Source organism: Podarcis tiliguerta (assembly GCF_965153285.1).
Source record: "Podarcis tiliguerta genome assembly, chromosome: 1".
In the NCBI taxonomy this organism is placed as follows: domain Eukaryota; kingdom Metazoa; phylum Chordata; class Lepidosauria; order Squamata; family Lacertidae; genus Podarcis; species Podarcis tiliguerta.
The window spans coordinates 107,803,852-107,829,134 of NC_139534.1; the positions used below are offsets into that span (position 1 = coordinate 107,803,852).

The following is a 25,283-nucleotide window of genomic DNA, read 5'->3' on the forward strand; positions in this document are numbered from 1 at the left end:
GAGGGTCGCAGGTTCCCCAATCCTGCTCAAGAGTTTAATAGCGTAAAATGTCAACTCCCCGGGCTTAAGTGCTCTGGCTGCTTTGCACATTCCAGTTCCTGCTCAAAAGACCTATGGTGACCCCAGATTCATGCTATTTCACAACCAGGGCCAGATGTTTTAGTTGCTAGTGGGTGATGCATCTTCTCACCCAAGCATCTGGACAGCCAGACATGATGGCGACAGCAGAAGCTAGAAGTCATTGCCACTTCAGTATAATGGCAAGGACACTCTTCCTCCATTTAATTCATTCCATTTTGTCTTGAAGAAGACCAAAACTCCCAAGTCCCCCCCCCCCCCCGAATCCTGGAGTTTAACTTTGGGTCGACTGTGCCTCATCCAATTATTTTGCTTACTCTTTCATTCACAGATTGAATGTATTACTTTCATAGTTCTCCTAAATCACTGGTGATCAAGCCTTTCCAAAGGCAGTTTAAAATGGCCTTTCACCACTTCAGGGTCCGGAAGTTCTACGAGAACCTGTGTCATGTACCCACGACAGAAAAAAAGGAGTCGTTTTCTTCTTTCACTTTTATTAAAATACAAGGTGGAAAACACAGTTCTATAAAGTACATGGTCCACGCAGCACCAATATTGTAACATGTTTTTGCTGATTCTTCTACAGAGTGTATTTGTGACATCTAAACAAGGATACATGCATACACACAAACAAGTGATTTCCTCACTATGTTGACTCAGGACTCATATTAAATGGATATCAAATACATCCCTACTTCTGAAGGCAGAAACAGAGAGGCAAAGAGAAATGCAAGTGCCAAAGCATCCAAACACCAACTGAGTGAGACACTCTTTTGTCAGTGATCTTCATGGAGACACCAACATCTCTGCTTCACCCTCTTCTCCCATCCTTGCAAACCAAGTCTTAGGTCCAGCCAAAGTTTGGTCAATATGAGTCCTGAACTGACATGGTGTGGAGTTGAATATAACTGGCCAGTATTCCCTGCCTGATACATCTTTTATTGCTTTGGTTATATTATTGAATGCAGGTTGTAAAGATCTAAATCCAACATCCAGCAACACGAAAGGCCACACAAAGAATACCAATTATGATCTCAACCGAATACTCAGCCTTAGTCCCCTCATTTAAGTGAGCTCACCTTAAGCTTTCTCAATCACCCTAGAGTATATATTGCAAAAACAGCACTGGGTTTGATTCACTGACATGTGATTTGCATCTGTAAAAGAGAAGCATGAGACTGCTTTTATTATGTGATGGTCGTGTGAGGCCCTTTTTCTTCACAAGTCCACACATAAACCCAAGATGTGAGGCATAAAGGGATTGGCTTCCCATGCTGCAAGTTAGATCTAACACTATGTACTTCCTTTTGCGAATTTTAGGACTAGTTAACCACACTGGCTTGTTTACGTTGATCCAGCTCAGTGTATTCTGTGGTAGGGTTCCATCTGTTATCTTATTCCTTAATATGTCAACTCACTGCTTCTGCCTAATTCCCCATCTGGAACATGGCTGTGCAAACTACTATCAGAGACAAACATGATTTATAATACATACTCAGGAATTACATCCTACTGGTGGTACAGAGTGGCACATAGACCTTTTGGTGGGTTCTTATAACTTGGGAGCATCATGAATTGAAAAGTGACAAATCCATCTATATACCAGTATCCTGCTTCCAACAAAAGCCAGTATTGTATTGTATTTGGGCAATTAATATCAGAACATATACTTTTAGAAACATTTTCATTATTATACCTGAAGCCTAATAGTCTAATTTTATGTTTTTAAGTCCTGCTGATTGAAGAGTCGGTGCTGGTATTTTCAGTGGGTGGCCTAACATCTACAATATTTTGAATGGTGAGAGGCTGCTCACAAAATCTAAAACCTTAAATCTATTTTTTTTTTTTCCTTTTAAGAACAATAGCAAAATCATATCCCTAACAAGACTGAAGTCACAAAAGTCTTCTCCTTGTTTTTTGGGGGAAAAATGTATTTTCCTCTGGGCTTTTGGTCTGCTGTTTTCTGGTGGAGTTTTTTTTTAAGAAGGTAACACTGTCATGATTATTGTGTTGAGCTGATGGGCATAATTAAGTTTATGAACAGAGTCAGAAATCTGTGTTGTTTGGAAAGAAAGAAAGCTGGTGGATTTTCCTTTGACATATGTCCGTTTCCTAATCCTCACACTGTGTGAGGAACAGACATCTATGAATAACAAGCATTTCACACATAAGAAGAAATCTCAGAATAATGGAAAACCAAAAGGAAGAAAATAGCCATGCAAAATAGAAGTGACTTTAGATATGTAAATGTATTATAGTTTAGTCACTCACAATCCCTATTCTGAGTTTAAGGTATGTTCCAACTGTCAAGAAAACACTTTGGTTGGTCTTTCTATCCAAGGCATATAAATGAAAAGGAATTAGAATTTTTGACAATTTTTTTTAAATCTTAAAAAAAAAGCCTGAAGAATGAATATAAAGAGCATAAACATGCAAACTAACTTCTGTCACCATCCAGAATAGTGACTTGTGTGTTATGTTCACCAACATGAAAATAGAGCATTTGCCAAAAAAACAAAATAGGATAAAAATGATCAAAAACATAGAGGGACTTAAAAAATAAAATAAAGCAACAAGGTTGTGGTTGTGTAAGGAAACAATAATGGAACCAAATGCCTCATTTTCCTTAATACTGTGAGAGAAAGGAACATTCTGTGAAATGACAGGACAGCAAATTTGAATGTGATCAAATAAATTATTTGGAATTGTATAGCCCACTAAATTAACTTCTTGAATTCATAAGTCATTGATTATATCCAGAGGTGCAGCTGCAAGCCTATGCGCATTGACTTGTGAGGCCCATTGAACACATTTGATCTTACTTTGGCATTACCATGTGTAGGCTTGGGCGATTCAGGCCCTTCGAACCTATTGGTTTTCACTTCCAGGCAAACCTGTTTAGCACAGCACCTCTTTAACTCAGTGCTTAAAGTGCTTAACTGTGTCTCCATTGTGGTTTTAAAAGATAAGCGTTAACAGTCACTGCTAAATTGTTCTGGAAAAAGCCATAAATTGGATTTTTGAATTTGCCTCTATAATAAAACCTGACAACTATTTGAAACAGGATACTGAATAAAATGAATTAGGTGGCAATCCCACATGCAGTCACTGGACAGTAAGTCAATTGAAATCAGTAGGACTTACTTCTGATTAAATATAGTTGAGAACACACAGTTAATCTGATAATTGCTTCCATTCTTCACAAGGGTAAAATCAGGCTTTGTACTAATATTTAGTTCTTTGTTGTTGTTTTTAAAAAGAATCAGCTAAGAAATGGGGGAGCATCCATACTTCCTCTTGTACCGCTGCTTTCCCCTGGGGAAAACTGCTCTTTAGTGCTCAATCAGAGCAAATGGCAAATTGGGTTTTCTCTGGATTGATGTTTGCATCGATTTAGCACTAAAGACAGATTTTCCCCTGGAAAAAGGAATGCGTTGAGCAGAACACCACTCGGACATGTCATTTTGGGCATGAGACATGCAGAAGTGTGGACAAACCCACTGTCTCATGTACCTGCCAATAGGCTGGGGAAGACCTGCATTCCTTCCATATTGACCATTGTTCCTGTGTCTATCTCCCTCCCCCTTCTTTGCAGTAGTATCTTCTTCACCCCGAGATAAAGAAGCCCACCTTCCCTAACACTATCCCTCTTTACTTCCCTCCTCAAGCCCTTACACCTGTGCAATACCCTCGACCCCAAGAGCACACCCCTTCCCTACGTCTTCCAACTGCCAGCTTTCCACACTTCGTTCATCCTGTCAGTTTCTCCAAAACCCTCTCTTGGTATTTGTGTGGCCAAGTGCTGTGCGTCTGTATAAGGGAGGATAGGAATGAAAGAGGACATGGGGAGGGGAGGGGGAAATAGCATTCATACCACACTGCCAAGTTTGCATACCTGCAGTGGAGAGAAGCACGTTCTAAAAATGCCATGTGCATGAGCTGGACTGGCCAACATCAAAACATAAAGATAGGCTGAATCTACAAATAAGGAGGCAACATAAATGAAGAGGTGGGGAAAGAACACTTCTGGGTATTGGTGAATGGTTTCCACCACTGATGTAAATTGCTTTACTTCCCCTGGTTTTTGTGTGTGTGTGTTTTTTAAGGTAGCTTGTGCTCAGTGTCACTTTCAAAACCACTCCTGCAAAGCTCATACCAACTATTGTATTTCTATTCTTCATCATGCTTGAAATGGTGGCGGAGGGGAAGGGGAAGGAAAGTAGTACCTAGGAGGCTGACATGAATTTTCCAAGGAAGCTCCTTAGAAAATGAAGCTGGGCAAAGGCAGCTGGCCCTCTGCAGCTCTGCAATTCATCAGCCCTGAGGGTGAAACCTCTTTCATGCTGAACTAACTTCACCGAACTAATCTGATTAAAAACTAATTGCAAACTTCTAGAACAGAAGGGAGGGCAATATCGACGCAACCACATTTAACTAATGGACAAAGTTTCAATACCAATGAGGTAAAGTGGTGTGTATCTCCCTCCCTATCCCCTTTCCTTTTCACCCGCACACAAAAATACACCATCTGCATCATGGCTTCTAAATGCAATAAATTATTTTGTAAAAGAGCACCTACTAAACACACAGTAACTTCTAATCCTAACTGTACTGTTGTTGTTGCAGCTGCACCCATGGCTGCTGTTTCTTTTCAGAAAAGCAAGCAAGTACACTGATTAATAAATTGTTTCAGTTCCATGCACCCAAAGCTAGTGTTAAACCAAGGTTGCTTCTAGGATGTGGCCTTACGAGGTTGTGAACACACGTACACCCAGTCCAAGAAAGCCCAGGTGAAGGAATTCACAAATGGTCCCAATGTCTGAAATGTTGTAATGGCTCTCCCACAACGAAGTTCCTGGCCTGTGTTTTCTTTCTTTCCTTACTCCTGCCTTACTTTTCTTCCCTCACTCTCTTTCTAAAGATTACGACACACACAATATTTTTCCTACATGGAGGTAATCTGACAGCACAGAGCACATGAGCTTCTCCCTGTTCAGAGATTATCTGAGTGCAGGCATAATGTTAAGCACATAGCAATCCTAAGGGCACATTTATGTGGCTCTTTATGATGAGATCAGACACACAGTATCAGCACATGCTGTCCCTGATAGTGTTCTTTTGCCTGTGCTGGTCCACAAAGCTGAATCGTCTGGTGCAGACTCAGCAGAGGCTGCAGAATTTTCATCGGTGGGATCCCAGAGGGCAACATTTTCTGATCTCCCAACTGGGTGTGGTCAAGTGGAACTGCATATTAAAAAATGCTGCTATGTGACTGTTCCCTAAATTCTTCATCTGATGAGAATACAAGATCTATGCTGACATGGTAAGAACACTTTGTCTTTGATGATCTGAGACCCAAGTGAGTTATCTTAGCAGATTTTTCTCACACAAGATGACATGAGTCAGCTATCTTGGATGCATTCAAGCTCAGGCATGGTAGGACTATCACCTTATCTTACACAATGTACATTTTCATTATGTAAGTTGGCTTTGGCAAGGCAAAATAACCCAGGGGTGAATCCAAACTAACATGTCGTCCCCCCACCCCGTTGCTGCCTCTAAGTGGTGGGAATCCAGTGGAACTGGGTTGTCTGAAGTGATCCGGAGCAAAGTGGACTGCTCTGCCACAACATTATCACGAAGTTAGATTTTGAGATATAGCCTATGATCTTAAAATAGACATATGTGTTTTTCATGCTGGGTGGTGCTGTGAAATCTTTAAGTCTCCTTAAGATTTGAAGACCACAGTGCAGGGCTTATGCATGAATGTATAAGCTGAATCTCTTTGTTTCAAAAGCATGGAAACCAGCTAGCATCAAATCATCTGTTTAGATTAAAAGCTTTCTGAATTGCAGCTGTACAATACTGCACAGAGAGATTTCTAGTTGTGAACACCAATACTTTCAGCAAAAAAAAGAAAAAAGAGGTCAACTGACTAGCCAGTTTGTTGGAGATGCTGGAACTCGCAGTATCTATAAAGCCGTACCCTCTCTATCAAAAAGGAATAGTTCTATTTCATGGTACTTGCAAGCTTCAAATTTCTAATTTTGCTACATTTGAATTCAGCAGGACAAACACGGGAGGGCAAAGAGATACCCCTTCAAATGATGGTATAGCCTTTTCAACGAACTGTTCTAGAAGCGATGCTTTTGGTTCCTTCTGCACCAAACACCTCAACACAAAGGTCACCTGCTCACAGCACAGGAATCTCATCTCACCAGTCTTTCTGTCCCAAATAGAACGCTTCTCTCGGCTCCCTTTTGGGAAGATGACGGGGAATTCGGGTTTCGTTTTGCTTTTATGGTCTGTTGTGTTCATCTGGCCATATGACTTGGCCTGCTGTTCAGTAACAGGCCAAAAAAAAAAAAAAAAAAGCCTATCCAAAACAGGGTGCAATTTCTTTCCCTTTTGCATTGCTTTAAAGGGGCACTATGTGCAACGTATTTTCCTCTAGTAAGTCTGGACACTTCATCTTTTCCTGAAGTTCTGCTCCAACCAAAGTCGAACTTCTTGGAGGTTGTAGAAAAAGGGGCCCTTGCCCCCTAGGTAGGCAATTTTTTGTCTTTGTACAATACACACACGCTCAAAGGAGACCCCGTAGGCCACGTTTGCATTGTTGTCCATGCAGTCTGCCACTATCTGACACTGAGGCGGCAAGGAGAAACGCTTCAAAAGCTTTTGAGCAGCTGCACACCTGTCTTCTTGGTTCCTATGTTTCTTGACGTCGAATGAGGAGGAGATACCAGGAGCAGCCCAGCCGTCTGATGGGTGAGCCTCATCAATGTAGACCAACAGGAAGTCAGCCACACTGGAGAACTCTTCCACCAGCTTGCCAAAGGCTGACAGCTGGTTTGTGAAGGGGGGTCAGGTGGCCGAGCCGAAGTTGACCACCAGCGGGCGCTCCGATTTGGCAAAGTCTAATAGGTGGCACTCAGTGCCGTACTTCCCACCAGAGCTTTTCCATCTGCTGCTGCTGCTGTCACTGGTACCATTGGGTATGTGAATCACGTTGGAGTTAGGTGCTTCTCCACCCAGTTTCACCTAGTATTGAAAACAAAGAAAGAGGTAGTGAGTTACTATTGTTTGCTGCCATTTGCTTTTTGTGTTCACTGTTGCTCAACCAATAGCAGCCAACTGCTCAAATAAGATAATGTTTGTCACAAAACGCTACTGGAAACCCTGTTTGCTTTCACCAAATGATTGATGGTGATGAATTTTATCTCCCGCCCTCCCCAAGGAATCCAGAGCAACTAACAACAAGCAATAATTTTCGTAGACATCTGAAGGCAGCCCTGCTTCTGGAAGCTTTTAATGTTTGATGCTGTATTTTTGTTGGAAGCTGCCCAGAGTGGCTGGGGGAACCCAGTCAGATGGGTGGTTTATAAGAAATAAAGAAGAAGAAGAAGAAGAAGAAGAAGAAGAAGAAGAAGAAGAAGAAGAAGAAGAAGAAGAAGAAACAACAGATACAGCCCTTGACTAATATTTGATGAGAGGCAATTCCAAAGGTTCAGCTCCACAACACTAAAGGCCCAATTCCTATATTGCGTGGAATGGTCCTCCTGATATAATAACTCTCCTGTTATTCCCCCCCCCTTTTGATTTTGAATTATTGTATATATACTTGCTCTATTGCTGTAGTGATAATTTAACAGTTCTGTGGCAGAAAAACTACCAGGCAATAACACGCCTACAATATTACATTGTGTAGATAGATAGATGATAGATGATAGATAGATAGATAGATGATAGATAGATAGATGATGATAATAATAATAATAATAATAATAATAATAATAATAATAATTTATTATTTGTACCCCGCCCATCTGGCTGGGAATCTTTTAATTTGTTACATGAGATTTATTTCAAGACCCAGACATAGCTGTTATGACTAAAGCGGCAATTCTAAGGGAGCAAGCTCCACTGAATTTAGTACGAGTTACTTCTGAGTAGGTATAAGAACATAAGTTTGGGTTTGCTGGATGAAAGGCCCATCTAATTTTAACCTCATATTTTTACAGTGGCCAACCAGAAGCCCCTGGGAAGCTTGGCTAGGATTGTGCTGTAAGGCAATAAATGTTTGCATACAAAGCCTGAAATAAAATCCCCCTTTGATGGCATGATCACTGTACACGTTCCTCAAGATTCATGAAGCAAAGCCTTGCAATTTAGTCAACCAATTGTGACAAAGTAAAATATGGAATTTCAAAGAGAATTTCTGAAGTGTGAAGACATACATCCCATCAAATCACTGGAATAAACATATATAGATATAAAAGAGAATGGATGGATGGCTGGATTCAATGAATGGCTAGAACAGAATATTTGCCTAACAGCCCAATCTTATGCATGTTTGTTCAGAAGCAAGTCCCACTAACATCAAGCAATTGCAGCCCATAATACGTGTACATTTGCTGCCCCATACATGATGCACTTTTTGTCGGTTGCTCCAATGCAGGAAAAAAACCAAGCTTCTCCTGCAGCTGTAATGTGAACAGGGGCTGGGGGGGGGTGATGTTTGCTTTATCCAAAGAGTAAAAAGGAAAGCAATAGTGTCTTAATTTTGAATCCTCCACTCTTCATGCTATTCTTAAAATGAATAGATCCTTGAAACCTGGGAAGGGGAGGGCGGGGAGGGGGAGGTAGAAGGACCTAGTTCTGTAGGGCGTTGTTATCATTTGGTCTTTCAAGCACCAAAACCGCTTTGCTGCCAAGGGCATTGGTTTAATTATGTCCCAACAAAGGAAGGGTGCTCTCTGTGCCTCCCTCCCAGCCGCAGTAACTTACAAACGAAAGGGATGAAGGTTGACTTTGGAAGCAAAATAATAGCTGGTTTCACGTCATCACATATCTGGAAAGTACCCAAGCAACCCTCTGGTGTGGCTAGCATCACTGCATTTCCCACAGCAACAAAGGAACTCTCTCGGCCACAGGTTACCTATCGTGTTAATGTTTTCCCCCCTACCAGGAGTCCTTGCGTCTGTTTGGAGATTTTGGTCCTTAATGAGAAAGTCTTGCCAAGCAGACATTCACAAGGCCTCCTCTGCTCTAGCGGAGGAGTAATTAGGTCGGTGCCTTGTTCCGTGCTAGCGTTAAGCCACTCCGAACCCCCCCTCCCCAACCCTGCCCAGTAGTTAATGCTCAGACACAACCAGCAGCATGTCCTGCTAATTGGTCCTGATGAAGCTCTTACATTCCCAAAGGGCCTCTTTATTCCAGCAGGCTCAGGAATGGGATTGACATCCTCACTGATCACCCGCTTCGTGGGGCTCCTTTGTTTCTTTGTTGTTGTTATTCGTTATTGAGAGGGGGGTGCGCGGAATTAGCTCTTGGAAAGATACCCACACCACACCACAATGAAATGTCATCCAAAATAAAATAAAAACGGGGGGGAAATAAAAATTATTGCTCTGCCAAACCTCTTTTGAAATTACAGACAAAGGCAGGCAAGGGAGCCGTTCTGAGGAACCGACCCAGAGAATTTTACTCACACGCAATAGCTCAGGCTCCAGAGTTCCTATAATCATGGACTTCTGTCAGCTACACCAGCCAGCTACTCTGTGTGCCTCACTGGTGGATGATGCGGAAACTGGGCTATGGTTCTCTGCTTCATCTACTTCTCCTCCACAGGGAAGCTTGGAAGTTGATCTATCTCAAGGCATTTAATCTTCTGACCTCAAAAGTAGCAAGTGAAATGATTCTCCCCTCCCTCCCTCTCTCTCTCTCTCACAGGATTGTCCAACAAAATTGACGGACTGTTGGCTCAAGTTGCATAAAAGGGCATGTAATACACTGTTATGCAATTCATTGCTGCAACGTGAGACAATGCTTCAAATGGCTTCTAGAAAGATTAGACATATTTTAATAATACCTTTATTGTCAATATACAACCTGTGTACAATGAAAATAACCGAGCCTCCCCTCCCAACACTCAATCGCACAACACACCAACCCCGAAAGTCAGTTGCACTATATTATATTCATTCCATATAGTTAAAGCTATGGTTTTCCCAGTAGTGATGTATGGAAGTGAGAGCTGGACCATCAAGAAGGCTGATCGCCAAAGAATTGATGCTTTTGAATTATGGTGCTGGAGGAGATTCTTGAGAGTCCCATGGACTGCAAGAAGATCAAACCTATCCATTCTGAAGGAAATCAGCCCTGAGTGCTCACTGAAAGGACAGATCTTGAAGATGAGGCTACAATACTTTGGCCACCTCATGAGAAGAGAAGACTTCCTGGAAAAGACCCTGATGTTGGGAAAGATGGAGGGCACAAGGAGAAGGGGACGACAGATGGTTGGACAGTGTTCTCGAAGCTACCAGCATGAGTTTGACCAAACTGCGGGAGGCAGTGGAAGACAGGAGTGCCTGCCGTGCTCTGGTCCATGGGGTCACGAAGAGTCAGACACGACTAAACAACAACAACAAATTCATTCATGTCACAGAATTGCTGTGTTGGAAGGGACCCTGAGAATCGTCTAGTCCAACCCCCTGCAATGCTGGAATAGGCAGCTGTCCCATACTGGGATCAAACCTGCAACCTCGGCATTATCAGTACCATGCTTTAACCAACTGAGCTATCCAGGCCCATTGCATTATGTCAATAGCTGTAGGGGTTGTATAAGCTAAAATGAAGCCTCCACATTTAGCAGCACTATAGGAACACTGAAAACTGCCTTCTATGAAGTCAGGCCATTGGCCCATCTAACTCAACACTCTCAACATGGACTGGCAGTGTAGGGTTTAGCATTTTTCCCCAGCCCTCCCTGGAGTTGCTGGGAATTCAATCTCAGGCCTTCTACATACAAAGCATTGTATTGAGCCATGGCCTTTCCCACAAAGTATTTTATGGGTTGTCAGACAATACGAGCACAACCTTGCCTATATGACCACGATGTCCTGCTTCTGAGCACCCGCAGACCAGAAGTAGCAGGCTGGCTACTTCTGCAGAAAGAAAATACTGGACAAGATGAACGTCTGTTTGTGCATAAGGTTCAATCTGCATTTTTAGCTAACTGCCCAGACTCAAGGGATCTCACTTTAAAGCTGCACCGAGTAGCAAGGGCATGATTAATGTTGCTCTTGCATGCAGATTGAAAAATGAGGTGGAAGAGGTAGGGGAAAAAGAGGCCCTTTCATAAGCCGCTAACCAGAAATAGAACTTACCACTGTAGTAACATTGTTCATTTAACGCCCCATGGACAAAGCATCAGAACATTTAGACACTTTTTCGCACTTATTTTCAGGGGATAATATAATAAGGCTTTTCAGAATCTGTACACTAATGTTTTTAAAGCACAGCATTAAAGACTTCTGAGTTCTGAGCTAAGTTAAGTCCTTACAGAAGATAGACATTGTTGGATAATTAGCAGGCTGTGGTGCTGGCTGTTCAAACATAGACATGATGTATTAGGGCTATGGAGAGAATCCCCTTGAGCTCTCAAATACTTTTGAAGACCTTCTCTTTGATTTTGTTCCATTCACAGGCATCCAAGCCCTTAGGAACCTGTCATTTTATAGTGTGATTCATCCAAACTGTCATCAGCCACTGGAAAGAGGACAGTTCCAAAGCTACTATTGTTTTTTCCTCTACAGAATCCAAAGTTATGGTAAGTTGCTCAGAGGCCATGCAAGATGCATATGTGTAAAATCATACCCATTAAAAAATAGCAACCGTAAGTAGCCAGGGAAAATCTTCCCCCACTCACCCAAGTGCAGACCCTCCAAGTATCCCTATTTTCCAGGGACATCCCTGATTTAGAGAAGCCGTCTCGGTTTCTGATTTGATCCCAGAATGTCCCGCTTTGCCTTCGGACGTCCCTATTTTCATTGGAGAAATATTGGAGGGTATGGCAGGATGTCCCTATTTTTACTGGAGAAATGTTGGAAGTTATGGAATTATGCAACCCCTGAGCCATCTGAAGGCAATCCTTTATAGGGAAGTTTTTAAAAAAAAATGCTTAATGCTTTATTATGTTTTTATATATGTTGGAAGCCACGCTAAGTGGCTGTGACAACCCAGTAATATGTATGGGGTATAAATAGTAGTATTATCATTATGGAATGGGATGTCTCTATTTCTATCGGATAAATGTTGGAGGGTATACAAGTGCCACCTGCTTACTAGTTGCCAACTATCATCTTTCCTCATCACCCCACTATCAGAGTCCTGAATCATCTATTTTCCTAATATTTTCCTGTTTCACCTGAATGAGCAAAATACCGTATTTTTCGCTCTATAAGACGCACCAGACCACAAGACGCACCTAGTTTTTGGAGGAGGAAAACAAGAAAAAAAATATTCTGAATCTCAGAAGCCAGAACAGCAAGAGGGATCGCTGCGCAGCGAAAGCAGCGATCCCTCTTGCTGTTCTGGCTTCTGGGATACCTGTGCAGCCTGAATTCGCTCCATAAGATGCACACACATTCCCCCTTACTTTTTAGGAGGGGAAAAGTGAGTCTTATAGAGCAAAAAATACGGTATTTCTTAAAGGAGAACAATGGGCCTGGATATATCTGCTGGCTTCTTAGCAGAGTTTTTTTAAAAAAACAACAGCAACACATACACACAAAGAAACCACCTGATTGTAACAAAACCTCTAAGAGGTTTACAAGAAATGTTAAAAATATGAATAAAAACTAGTTAAAACAAGAATTAAAACATTTTAAAAACAATTGAACAACGCAGAAAACTAAAAGGAGATTAAAACATGTCAACATGTATGTCTCTGGAAACCTGTCTAAACAAAAAGGTTTTAAGCAGGCGTTGAAAAGAATAGTGAAGGAGCCTGCCTGATGTCAATAGGCAGAGTTCTGAAAGTGTAGGTGCTGCAATATGAAAAGAAAAAATTCTTACAAGTGTGGACCAAGTAATGCGTGGCACCTGTGATAGGGCCAGTTCTGCAGACTTAAGCGGTTGAGTGGACACCTATGAGGTAAGGCAAGAAAACTGGCTCCAAGCCATTAAGGGCATTATATACCAATAGTAAAAAATTGGCAACCACTGCAAATCTCTGATCAAAGGCGTCTCTGATCAAAGGGTCTCACAACCATGTTGCAGCATTCTGCAGTAGCTGCACTTTCTCGATCGAGTGCAAGAGAAGCCCTACCTAGAGTGCATTGCAGTAATCCAATCTTGGAAGTCACCAGTGGTCAAGCTCTCCTGGTCCAGGAATTGCCTTAGCTGTCTCACTAATCACAGCTGGTTAAAGATGCTTCTAGCCACTGAGGCTATCTGAGCCTCCGGTAACAGAGCTGTGTCCAGAAGCACCTCACTTTGTATACTTGTCCCTTTGAGAGAGTGTGCAATCCCATCCAGGCAACTGAGCAATTCCTCTGACACTAACCCACAGTGCCTCCATCTTGCCAGGATTCAAGTTCAGCTTATTTGCCCTCATCTCACCACTACATCCAGCCACCAGTCCAGGTCCTGCACATCCTCTCCTGATTCAGACTTTATGGTGAAATGATGCTGAGCGCCATCACTGCACTTACGGCACCTTGCCCTCAAACTAATGACTGAAGCTTCATGTAGATATTAAATAGAACTGGGAATAAAATAGTATCCTGAAGCAGTCCACAGTGGAACTGCCAGGTGCCCAAAGCACTCTCCCATTGCTGCTTTCTGGACTCGGTCCCATATGTGCTGGGATCACTGTAGCATAGTGCCCCCCATTCCCATTTCACAAAGCTGGTCCAGGAGGACACCATGGTCAATGGTATTGAAATCTGCAGAGACGTCAAGTAGCAGGAGTAAGATTGCACTCCCCTTGCCCCACTCTCAGTGAAGGTTGTCTGCCAAGGTGACCAAAGCCAACTAGGTCCCGTGGCCAGGTCTGAACTCAGCTTGGAACTAATCCAAATAATCTGAGTCGTTCAAGAATGCTTACAGTAGCACCATCACAACTCACTTCACCACTTTCCCCAAGAAGCAGACATTTGCAACTGGGAAATACTTATTCCAATCCATTCCATTTTGTCTTTCAAGGGAGTATCCTCTAACATGGGGAAGGATTACCTCCTGAACCCAAACAGTCAAACCCACTCTGCTGCATGTGGTCAAAATGTGAGGCCAGTTGGTCACAGCAGGTCTTCAAATGCTCCATAGGTCCCTCCACCACAGTGGGAGTAAGTTACCTTTGGCCCATCCAAAATAACACTGCCAGCCAGCTACTAGAAGATACAATGCTAACTGAAAAGCAAACCTTCCTCACAGCCTGCATTGCCACACGGGCACGAAATCCGTGTTGGATCAGCTTTGGAGCAAGGCTTGCACCACTTGCACTCTAGTCTTTGTCCCAACTTGCTCCATAGCCCAAAGCTCCCCAGAATACCAAGGAAACACTTGGGTTCCACTAACCCAGAGAGGATGCTTGGGAGCACTTGTGTCAACTGCTCGTTTCATCTTGCAGCTGAAGTAGGCCTTGATGCGTAGACTTCAATGAGGAAAGAATCAGAGCAGGCACTGCCAAGGACTTCCCTAACAATCTTGGGGAACAATGCTACATTTGTCAGGAACAATATCAAAGAAGCTCAAGATATTGTGAAAGACCTTGGGTCATGTACATATATCCTCAACAGGAAAAGAACTCGTTCCCTCAAGTGCATGATGTTATCCTTTCCTTTCTACTTCTGTGGATTTGGGGGCAGTCACAGGAATGAACACATTCCCAGGCCTAAACCTAGAGTTAGGAAGTTCATCCTTCCCTAAGTACATAGGAAACAATTTGTGGTCTTGCTTTTTAAAAAATAGTTTGTAAATGTTTGCGCCTGAATAATCTACTGAGATCAATTATCTGCCTTCTAGGCTGCTATAAGCAGAGCACTCTTAATGTCAGCTTGGGAGAAAACTACTCACTATTTCTTAATAAACATCCAGTAAGACTATTTTAGACCTAGAACTATTGGACAATGTTTTTTTAATAGAGAGCTTCTTTCATAAGATACTCTCACTGCTATGAAATACAAAGAAAAGCACTTCCTTGAACTCCAGGCCAAAGTAAACAAAGATGATGAAAGCAGATGGGCTTAGGCTAAGAGGCCTTGTTCCACTGCCCTAAAAGCCTGCCAAAATAGTTTACTCTCCCACTGGTGTGTCAAATAGACAAAAGTCAGAAAGAAGCCTATCCGTTATTCCACACACTGATTTGTCTGCCTTTGTAAATATATTGTCTCTGCCGTGATGCTACACAACACTGTTGCTCATATTAATAGAAGTCATATTGGGATTACATTCTGGGAAGGTTTGTAGCTGCTTCATTCTAGGAACAATAGTGCAACCAAGGAGTTGTTCTTATGCACAAACTGGGGTCCTGATATTAATTCTCCCAGATCAAAGGCAAAGAACAGAACAGAACCTTGAGACAGACAGATAGCTGGACAGATAGATATCAGTTGAAAGACTAAAGGAAATGCTTGGATAGATTAGGATGGAAGAAAATGGCTGGCTTGACTCCTGGTAGACCTTAACCAAAACCTTTCGATCAGGGATGGCTAACCTGTTGTTATTGGACTACTGCTCCCATCATTGCTGACTATTGGTCACACTGGCTGGGGCTGATGGGAGTTGGTGTTCAGCAGCATCCAGAAGTCCACAAGTTCCCCATCACTGCTTTGCACAAGAAAATTAGCCCATGACAACACTGTCCATAGCCAGGTCTTGTTGAATGCTAATGTCAAAGTCCATTCTGCTTTGAGGGCGCAAACACATGGGAAAAGTGCAGCAGCTGCCACTTAACCTGGATACACGTGGGCTAAATAAACAAGTTGCAGTGACACAGAGCTCGTCCCCACCTTGTTTGCCCTGCCATTTCCCCACAGGAAAACCCATGGTTTATTGCTGAGTTGGATTGCAGATCGAGAGGTAGTTGTACATAAACCCTTGAGTTTTCTGTAGCATAGCAATCCAAGTAAGCAACATGGCTGGGTTGGTTAGGACTGTGGCCTAGGGAGACTCCTGAGGGCCAGAAAGAGAGGCCTCAAGGCCTTCATTTGGCCCCCAGGCCTGAAATTCCCCATTCCTGCTTTAGACAATACTGAGCTAGATGAACCAGTGGTCCAACTTGGGATGAGGCAGCATCCTAAATTCCTATGAATCTGAATTACCAACTGTAGAGGAACAGCAGCAGGAGAGACCTGATATTCTCATGTCTTGCTTGTGGGCTTAACAGAGGTGGCTGGCTGGCCACTGTGGGAAACAGGATGCTGGCCTTTGATCTTGTTTTCTTATGGTTCCACCCTAACTTCAGTCTTGGAGACTCTTATCAACATTTCCAAAAAACATAGCAAGCTGGAACAAAGAGAGCTGTCTGTAGGACTTCATGCAGCCCATTCCCCTGCATTGGTCTGGAGATGGCAATGAAACTAAAGCCCACTGTGTCCTCCATGTGTCTCTGGGCTCCTTGCACAGTAACAGAGATTAAAAACAGAGTAAACACCCTGGAGAGACTGGGTTTCTGGGTTTCCACTGGAGTCTAATATATCTGGGACACGGGTGGCGCTGTGGGGATGCGGGTGGCACTGTGGTCTAAAACACAGAGCCTAGGGCTTGCCAATCAGAAGGTCACTGGTTCGAATCCCCGCAACAGGGTGAGCTCCTGTTGTTCAGTCCCTGCTTCTGCCAACCTAGCAGTTCGAAAGCACTTCAAAGTGCAAGTAGATAAATAGGAACCGCTCTGGCGGGAAGGTAAATGGCATTTCCTTGTGCTGCTCTGGTTCCCCAGAAGCGGCTTAGTCATGCTGGCCACATGACCTGGAAGCTGTACACCGGCTCCCTCGGCCAGTAAAGTGAGATGAGCGCTGCAACCCCAGAGTCATCCGCAACTGGACCTAATGGTCAGAGGTCCCTTTGCATTTACCTATCTATCTATCTAGTGCCACAAACTTCAGATGCTTATATTTGAGCTGCTTCTTGAGCTGTGATGTAATGTAATGTGGAGGTTGGTACTGTTCCACCAATTTCAGGCTGCCCTTAGCCAACCTGGACTTCTCACTTGCAATCAGTTCAGGGGGTGTCATTGCCTGTCAGTTTCCACCTCTGCACAGAACTCAGCAAGGAGAAGAACCTCTACAACAGCTCGGTTGGTTAGAGCGTGGAGCTGATCATGGCAAGGTTACGGGTTTGATCCCTGTATGGGTGCATATTCCTGCATTGCAAGGGGCTGAGCCAGAAGATCCACGGTGACCCTTCCAACTCTTTGATTCTAGGATTCTGAAACTTGACTTAGTTGGCTTTGTCCCTCTCCGGGTCTCTCTGCCTACCACCCTACCAGTCTCAATGGGCACCAGCCTCCACAGCTTAGGCCGCTTGAAAATTATTTTGCTGTTGGTTATTTCCTTCTTCCTTTTTTCTGGGTTTCATAAAAACAGGTTCCACACAGTGCTGAAGCATGACCTGTTCTACAGGGAAAGATTTTGTTTCCCCCCTGTGACTGGTGGGTTGCCTGCGTTACTTATAAACATATGCGTTATTGTGTATAGATCAAACATGGTGGCATCGCCTGCCACAAAGTCTATATTGGCACTCATCCGGATGACCTATATAGCGTAGGAATATTGTGCATATCCTGCACGTATACAATCAGGGGTTTTCATCATCCTGTTTTCCCAGCAGTCACATCACTCTCTAAATATGTGATGGAATACAGATGCCTTTTTCATCCTAGCAGCATCCAGCAACATTACAGAACCCTTTTTGAGTTGAAAGCACAAGGTATTCTCAAAAACAAGCCCTGTCTTTGAACTCTTCCTCTAAAATGTAAAGATACCCAGCCTTAAACACTGGCTCCATTAACCCTCATTATGATAATTAACCTTGTTATAAAGAACCTCTCTGTGCAATGCAGGGTGTGCTTGCCTCCTGGGGGCTGCAATTCAAACGATAAGGAGGGAACAGTACGGCAAAAAGAAGGGGGGAAATCCATGCTGAATCTGGCAGGTGTTCAAATCGGAAAGCAAAGTTCACCAAGTATGTAGAAACCTACTAAAAGCTGGGTAAAAAATATACAAAAGAGGGGGGAAATGAGCAAACATTAGAGAATCATCAAAATCTCTCTCTCTAATGAAACAGAATCTGCCCATGCCAGCTTTAGCAACAAATTACCCATATATCGAATAAGCCCATTAAATAATGCTTTTCAACATCCAGCTTTACATTTAGCATTGTTGCTAATGGTTATTGCCCTAAAAGCCAGCTTCCTAACAACACAGTTGTACTGAGGTGTCTGTTTCTGCCGCCAGCAGTGGTACATTACAAAAGGGGGGGAAGACAAATGCGCAAATTACATCTCACATCTGGAAGTTGTACTAGTTAATGTGATGTTAATTGAAAGCAAGCTTAGCAAAAGGAGGGGAGGGCTTTTTTTTCTCCCGCAACACCCTATTGTCTGGCCTTCCACACAGTTTCTTTTCCTCATGCCACCCTGTGACCCTACATCACATTCTGGCCTTCCGCAAACTCCTCTGCAAAATGTGTTGTTGCTGTTGTTGTTGTTGCATTCTACATTACAGTATATGGTGGGGCAGTGTGGTGGTGCTCAGACATCTTAGCAGTGCAGTGTGTGGAACCTGGAAACACTATTCATGGAAATGAGATCCAAGCCTCTTTTCTACGTATTGCTCAAGGCTACAGGGAAGAGATAGCAGCTGACTTAATCAACTGTTCTGGAATATGCTCTTTTTATACTCTCTCTTTCTGTGGGAGTTATAACCTTGCACACTTCCTCTCTCATTCTTTGTGGTGGAGACCTTAGCATTCTGCTCTCCCCTAAAGAATCTTACAGAATCTTGCATGACCTTCAACATTCAAAGGACCATTCACAACCACTGCCTCTGAACTCTTATGAGAGTTATATTCTCCAGGTCTGCTTTAGATACGCTCTTGCTGTGAAAGGATACAAAGCAGGGGAAAGGAGCAGTGGCCTAACTTTTTATTGATCCGGGAGTATTTACATTTTCAAGATGGAATGCACAGAGCATCTGCATGCTGTCCCTGCATATCAAAGTCAGTTATGTGTGAGAAGTATGTTTCTGGAGTGTTTTACAGGGAGGGTTTTACAGTTCTTGGCCACTGCAGGTGAGCAGATCCTCTTCACAAGAGGTGCTGGCTGAGACTGACAGGAGTCGCAGTCCAAAATATCTGGAAGGCATCAGGTTGGGGAAGGCTGCACTAACTTACAGGTGCTTAACAGTGTATAACAGCAAGAACACCTGGTGGACAGAGAGGACTCTGAGGAACACCTGCTCTCTCACTGCCATCATTATCTCTGAAGGATTGCCGTGGCAGCTGGGCACCTGCTCATTTGAGGAAGCCCTGCTCCACAGGGGGACTGAAAATTTAGGGAAGCTAATGAGGAGGACCATAGCTCTGTGCCACAGCATCTGCTTTGCAGCAGGCAGTCCACAGTTCAATCCTTTGCATCTCCAGGTAGGGTGAGAAAGGTCCCGTCTGAAACCCTGGAAACCTGCTACTAATATTGGCCTGACTCAGTATAAGACAGCTCCCTATGCTCTTCCTAGCCAGTCAGGGAGTAGACTCTGGGTTGGAGTCTGTTTCCTCTGTGACCACTGCTGTGAACATGGCGAGGCATTAACCCCAGCGATAAGGCTGGATAGGACTATGTATGTTCATCACTGTTCCAGTGCCCTCCCCCTGGAGCTACTGAGACCCTTTTCCCACAGTGTCAGCAAGAACACTTGGCGGACTGGGGAAAGGACACCGGAGAATGTATGCCCCCTTTCTGCCACTGCCTTAAGGTAAACTCAGCCAAGAGCCATACCATACCATCTGTTGATATAATAAGCGTCACCAGAGATTTCCTCCAGATGTTGTTGGACTCCACCAGCCCAAGCCAGCATGGGCAACGGTCAGAAATAATGGGAGCTGCAGGTTTCCCACCCCTGTGTTAAAGCCATTGTGTTACTTTGGTCCGCTTTCAAATCTTTACACCTGTTTTCACCTTTGCAGGGCTGCAACCTGGCAGACAAAGTGCTGCTCCAGCACACACCAGAGTAGATAGTCACAATTTAAACTACGCCAAAGAGGTTTTGTGGGATGCAGTTTAATAAATAATAATTTCAAAAATTTTAGTCTGTGGTGCTCAGACTTCAAGGTATCACTTAAATTCTAAGCAGGAGTGTATTTTGAAAGCATTGGGTCAACTATAAGCATATTCTCTAGATGCAATTAGAAGTGTTTCCGGAGGACGCTGGGATATCTGCAGAGTGTCCCGTGAACTCTTCTATTCAAGAATCATGAGGGATATATTGAATGTGAATATTATTGTCCCTGGGTGCCTAACCCGCCACATTACTCCTGATTTAACCATGGGAGCTCTCCATGGTGCAAAGCATCACTCAGAAATATGCACACGCCATAAGAATGGCTAGATTGCAATATTACCCTGAATAACCAATTAGGAACATAGGAAGCAGGCTTATACTGAGTTAGATCATTGGTCCGCATAGCTCCATATTGTCTACACTGACTAGCAGCAACTCTCCAGCCTTCTGGGCAATGATTCTTTCCCAGCCCCTATCTAGAAATGTCAGGAGCTGAACTTAGGACCTTTTCCATGCAAAGCAGATGCTCTAATACTGAGCTACAACCCTTCAATTTCCTGGTAGCTGTCACAAGATAGTGCCCTTTCCTAGGGAAGATGCCGTCACTGTCCTTGACATGAATGGAAATCAAGCATATTCTTACATACTGTAATGAAAAGGGACGGACTTCCAAGATTTATAGTGTAAGCTCCTTTGTTATACAATGCAGTAGATAATTCAGTTTAGCTTATGAAAGATGGGCATATTTGCATGTTATTTGTTTATTAATGTCCAGAATGTAAAGAGAGGGACTTCTGTTTTCATTAGTTTTCATTCTGTTTTCATTGAGAGCTTAGCTTAATGCTTCTCTTTTGCTACTTGCACCAATAAAAGCACAACATTTCCCAGTACCATAACTAGTGGTAATCCTATAAATGATAACTGGGGAATTACCAGGCTGTTAAATGAAAACCTGGTGAGTAAGTAAAGCAGCACGATTTTCATTTCTATTATGTTGCTCAGTCTATTGACCTAGTTGTCACATGCCCCAACAAGAGGTTGCTGAAGTCAACACAGGGAGTTCCTGCTGAGGAAGCTCTTTGTGGATCACCCAGTAAGTTTACTACCCATGTATTACTGAAGGCCTCCTACTCACTAACTGTTCTGCAAATCTGTGCCATATCCCTTTGCTGAATGTAGGGTCCTTATCACGTGGGAGTTTGCATGGCAGCTCTGTGGCTGACATTATTACCCTTGCCCACCTCACTTTTCCCATCTGCAAAATGGCAAACATAGAAACCTGTCTTGTTTTGGCATGCAGAATGATATGTTTAGTTTCAATTCTGCCTAGACACTGGAAATCAACAGGACATGCCAAGCATAAGGTTGGTGGCCTGGCTAATTTTGATAGCTGTGAAAGTGGGATATAGTGATTATATGCTTGCTTATTCAGTCTACAGTCCTGCACATATTTACACCCACACAGATTCTATTATTACACTCAAAGAAGAGACATGTAGGAATTCACCATTTATTGCATGTATATATTTAACGTGATGAAGAGTCTTTCTGTGCTTCGGTGAAAAATGAACCAACAACACGTTATCATTAGCAGTTAAAACTCTTAAAAGAGTTAATACAATGCTGGTCCAGAAGTGGGCATCGCAGATGCACTTCCTATTATACAAGTTCATACACTGTAATGAAACCCATATAGTTTGAATGGAGTGGATCTCCCTGCCTAAAACTTACCCCTGTCCTTTGCTCCCACCCGAAAAAGTCTTCATGGAACCACGCATTTGAATAAGTTAAGCTGCAAACCAGGAGGCAGGATTCGAATCAGAGTTCAAATCCTGACTCTGTTACTTTCTGTGATAAATGGCTCAGACCATGTGCCTCAAATCTTCCTTGCGCTCTTGCGGTAAACTTTATCCCAAGCTGCCTTTCTATCCGCAGTGGAGGCAAATGTCCCCACCAGAAAATTTTGCCTTCCACTCAGTGTCCGCCAACTCACCTGTTTGTAGGCATCTAGCAGGAAGCTGTTCCAGACGCAGCGCAGCCCCTCCGACGTGAGCATCCTTCGCCACTCGCAACGTGCAGCCTTGGAGCGGCTCAGAAGAAGCACCATGTGCTTTAGGAGGACCACCGAGTCATAGAGTGCAAGGAAGAGGCAGTTGGAGAAAAATACCGGCAGGATTTGAAGGGTGATCAACAGGTCCACACTTAAGAGACCCATCTTGCTTGCTGCTGCTCTTCAGAGGCTTCCCTTGAGTTCCCTCGTCATGCCCTGTGCTCTCATTAACAATAATAATTAAAACAAAAAAACAAAGTGCTCCTTAAAAACTCATGGTGCCCTGTCTCTTCTCGTAGAGTTGCCTCAGTGCAGCAGAGCACGGACTTAATGAAAGGAAAGAAGGAAGAAAAACATTAACTCAGAACGCCAGTATGAAAATCTTTTCCACCCTGAGCTGCTTTTAATTTTTCAGAAACTCCTAAGTCAAACTTTGTGTTGTTGTTTCTCCTTAGCCAGTAGCCCCTTTTCAGTCCGCTACAGGGAGAGAGACAGCTGCGCTGCCAATTGCTTGCAGTTCTAAAACTGAAGCTGAGCAAACTGCTAACTTTCCTCTAACTCTGAGGTATTGAAAAGCGCTGAGCAGCTCTAGCACTCTCGCTCCCTCATTCCTTTTATCACCAAAGCTCTCAGGTGAAACAATACTTTTTTTCGTTTGGTGGAAGAGGGGTGGGTGGGAAGAAATCTTTGTACACAAACTTTCTGCTCTCTCTCTCTCTCTCTCTCTGTGCTGCCTCCGTCTCTCTCTCTCTCTCTCTCTCTCTCTCTCTCTCTCTCTCTCCTGCCACACTCTTCTTTCTCTCTCCCTCTCACTATCTGCCTGTGGTACAAAGTGCTTTCCCTCTGGAGTTCTAGCCGGCTTCCCTCAAGCCTTTTATACATTCCCTGGCTAATTGCTGCAATAGAGAAATGAAACCCTAATCTTAGTAAAGATCTTGACGTCAATGTAAAAAGAGGGCTTTACTTTGGCCAGAACTGCAGTGAATAGAAAAGTGAAATTTTCTAAACTCTTTTTTCCCTCTCTCTCTTTTAAGGAAAGAGAAGGGAGTAGGGAGGGAAGAACTTTGCTTTGTTGGGTTTTTGTTTTTTTATATATAAAGGAGAGGGGGAAATCTCTAGATACTTGTGGTGCTTTTTTCTTTTACAAATGCTTTCAAACTTTGGAAAAATATTTTCATATGACGTGGAAAGTGACACCATAACAAGGTCTTCTATTGTTTAGAAGGGTGCCCCCCTTTCTTAGTGGTTTTTTTTATAAAAAAAAATAAATATTATTATACCCTTTTGTATTTTCCAGGAAGGTGTAAAAGCTGATGCATCTTAGAAAAGGGCATGTTTTGGTATGTTTCCCTCCCACAACCATCAAGGACAAAAGCCTGTGCAATTTTAAATATCTTTTGTCTTCTTCTTGGTATTTAAGGAAACACAAGGAACACCCAGGTCTGACTTCATCTGCTGATGTGGAAGAGAATTAAAAGAGGTGGGGAGGTGGGGGGGGGGAGAATAAGGCTTTATGTAAAACTGAAGTTCATCAATGAAAATTTGGAGTGAATTTGGAGCTGATTTAAAGTAGAGTGCCTCATACATTCCAATTATAAAGTTACATGGGATTGCATTTGTTCATAGGGATCTATTTCACACATTAAAAAGAATGCAGTGCTTTTCTTCAAAGGGAGAACCATTTCCTCTGAAAGATTGAGATAGCCTCCTATTTTCATATAAGAAAGGTGTAGGCACAGAAAATGTATCTGACTCTAATGAATGGCACTGATAGTTACAGCTGTGCCAGCAATCTAGGCTGATGGCAAACTGCCCCAGGAAGACAGATCACTGTTCCCCAGAACCAAGGAATCTGAGACATGAAGAACTGGAGTGCATGCCCTATCAGATCAAACTGGGCCCCTACCTGCATGCTAAATGTTTTCTGGTGTTGAGTTCTTTTCTTCTGTTTGGGATAGTTAGCAAAATTATTAATGCTTTTGGTATGAGGTTTCTTTCTTCCATCAACATGAATCTCAACATGTTCAAGGAAGGCAATCATAGCCAACGTGGTGCCCTCTAACCAGCACAGTCAATGGCTAGGGATGCTGAAAGTACTTAATCTTCAGTACTTACAGTTTTCCTTGTGCAACAATGTTCTGCCAGTGCAACAAGTATACCAATAGGTAACTTAGCACTACATTGGGTAGAAACGATGGAATCACAGAGTTGGGAATCTACTGTTTCCCCTTGCTCAGTGCAAAACGTAACTACCACCTCCTTGAGCCTATGTTGAAATACCTCCAGCAATACCTCCTCGTTGTTCCCTCTGGAGCAACCTAGAATTGGCACATGCAAGAAACAACTAACAAGAGTGCATGCAGCAATACCGGGGAGAGGGCACAACTGAAGTGTAAGTGTAAGTGTCAGATACAGGGTTTGACTTCAGTTTAATGATGCCTCTAACTGAAGCCCAAATCTTCCCGACTACCCCATCTTTACTTGAAATAATGGGTTTCCCACTTCCCCTGAAGTCTTGGCAATTGCAGCCCTTTGACTTTGTCCTACATGGGAGGGTGGGGGTTAGCAGTGAGAAGCAAGCATCTTCTGTTCTGCAGTGCCCCACCCCAAATTCATATGGCAGTATATGACATATAAAGACCGAGCTGGGACAATGGCATCATTGTAATAGGCTGAATGTGTGTGTGGAGAGACCCATGCATTTCAGGGACCCACAGAAGTGAATGCCAGCCATTTGCTTACATAGGACTACAAAAGGGTGCACTATGGGGGAGACTGCTAGGGGAGGGAATAAACTTGATCACCTCCTTTCCATTATGCCCCAGTTTGCCAGCCATTTATAGTGACCCACAACGTTTAGCTCGCCATCAATGGCACAGCTTCACCCCTTCCTTTGCTTTTGCAAAGGGTTGTGGGGTTTTCCCCACCCCCAGAGAGGAATGCAACTAAGAGCTGGAATTCGGGAACTGTCTGAAACATATTATTTGTATAGTCTTTCCTTACAACATTCCTATCAAATGTATCACTATAGTTCCTATTTTTAAGACAAGAGACCAGAAGACACTGACATGGCAGACTTAGTTGCCAACCATGCG

The 25,283-nt window shown here is 43.3% G+C and overlaps 1 protein-coding gene across 1 annotated transcript; it reads right to left on the reverse strand.

Moving 5' to 3' along the window:
• Positions 1-555: 555 nt before the first annotated feature.
• DIO2 (iodothyronine deiodinase 2) lies at positions 556-23,689 on the reverse strand. The gene is made up of 2 exons (XM_083448806.1): positions 22,132-23,689; positions 556-7,119 (listed from the first exon to the last, which is right to left on the reverse strand). Exons 1-2 carry the CDS (start codon positions 22,351-22,353, stop codon positions 6,547-6,549), a joined length of 795 nt encoding a protein of 264 aa, XP_083304932.1. The 5' UTR covers positions 22,354-23,689; the 3' UTR covers positions 556-6,546.
• Positions 23,690-25,283: the final 1,594 nt, after the last annotated feature.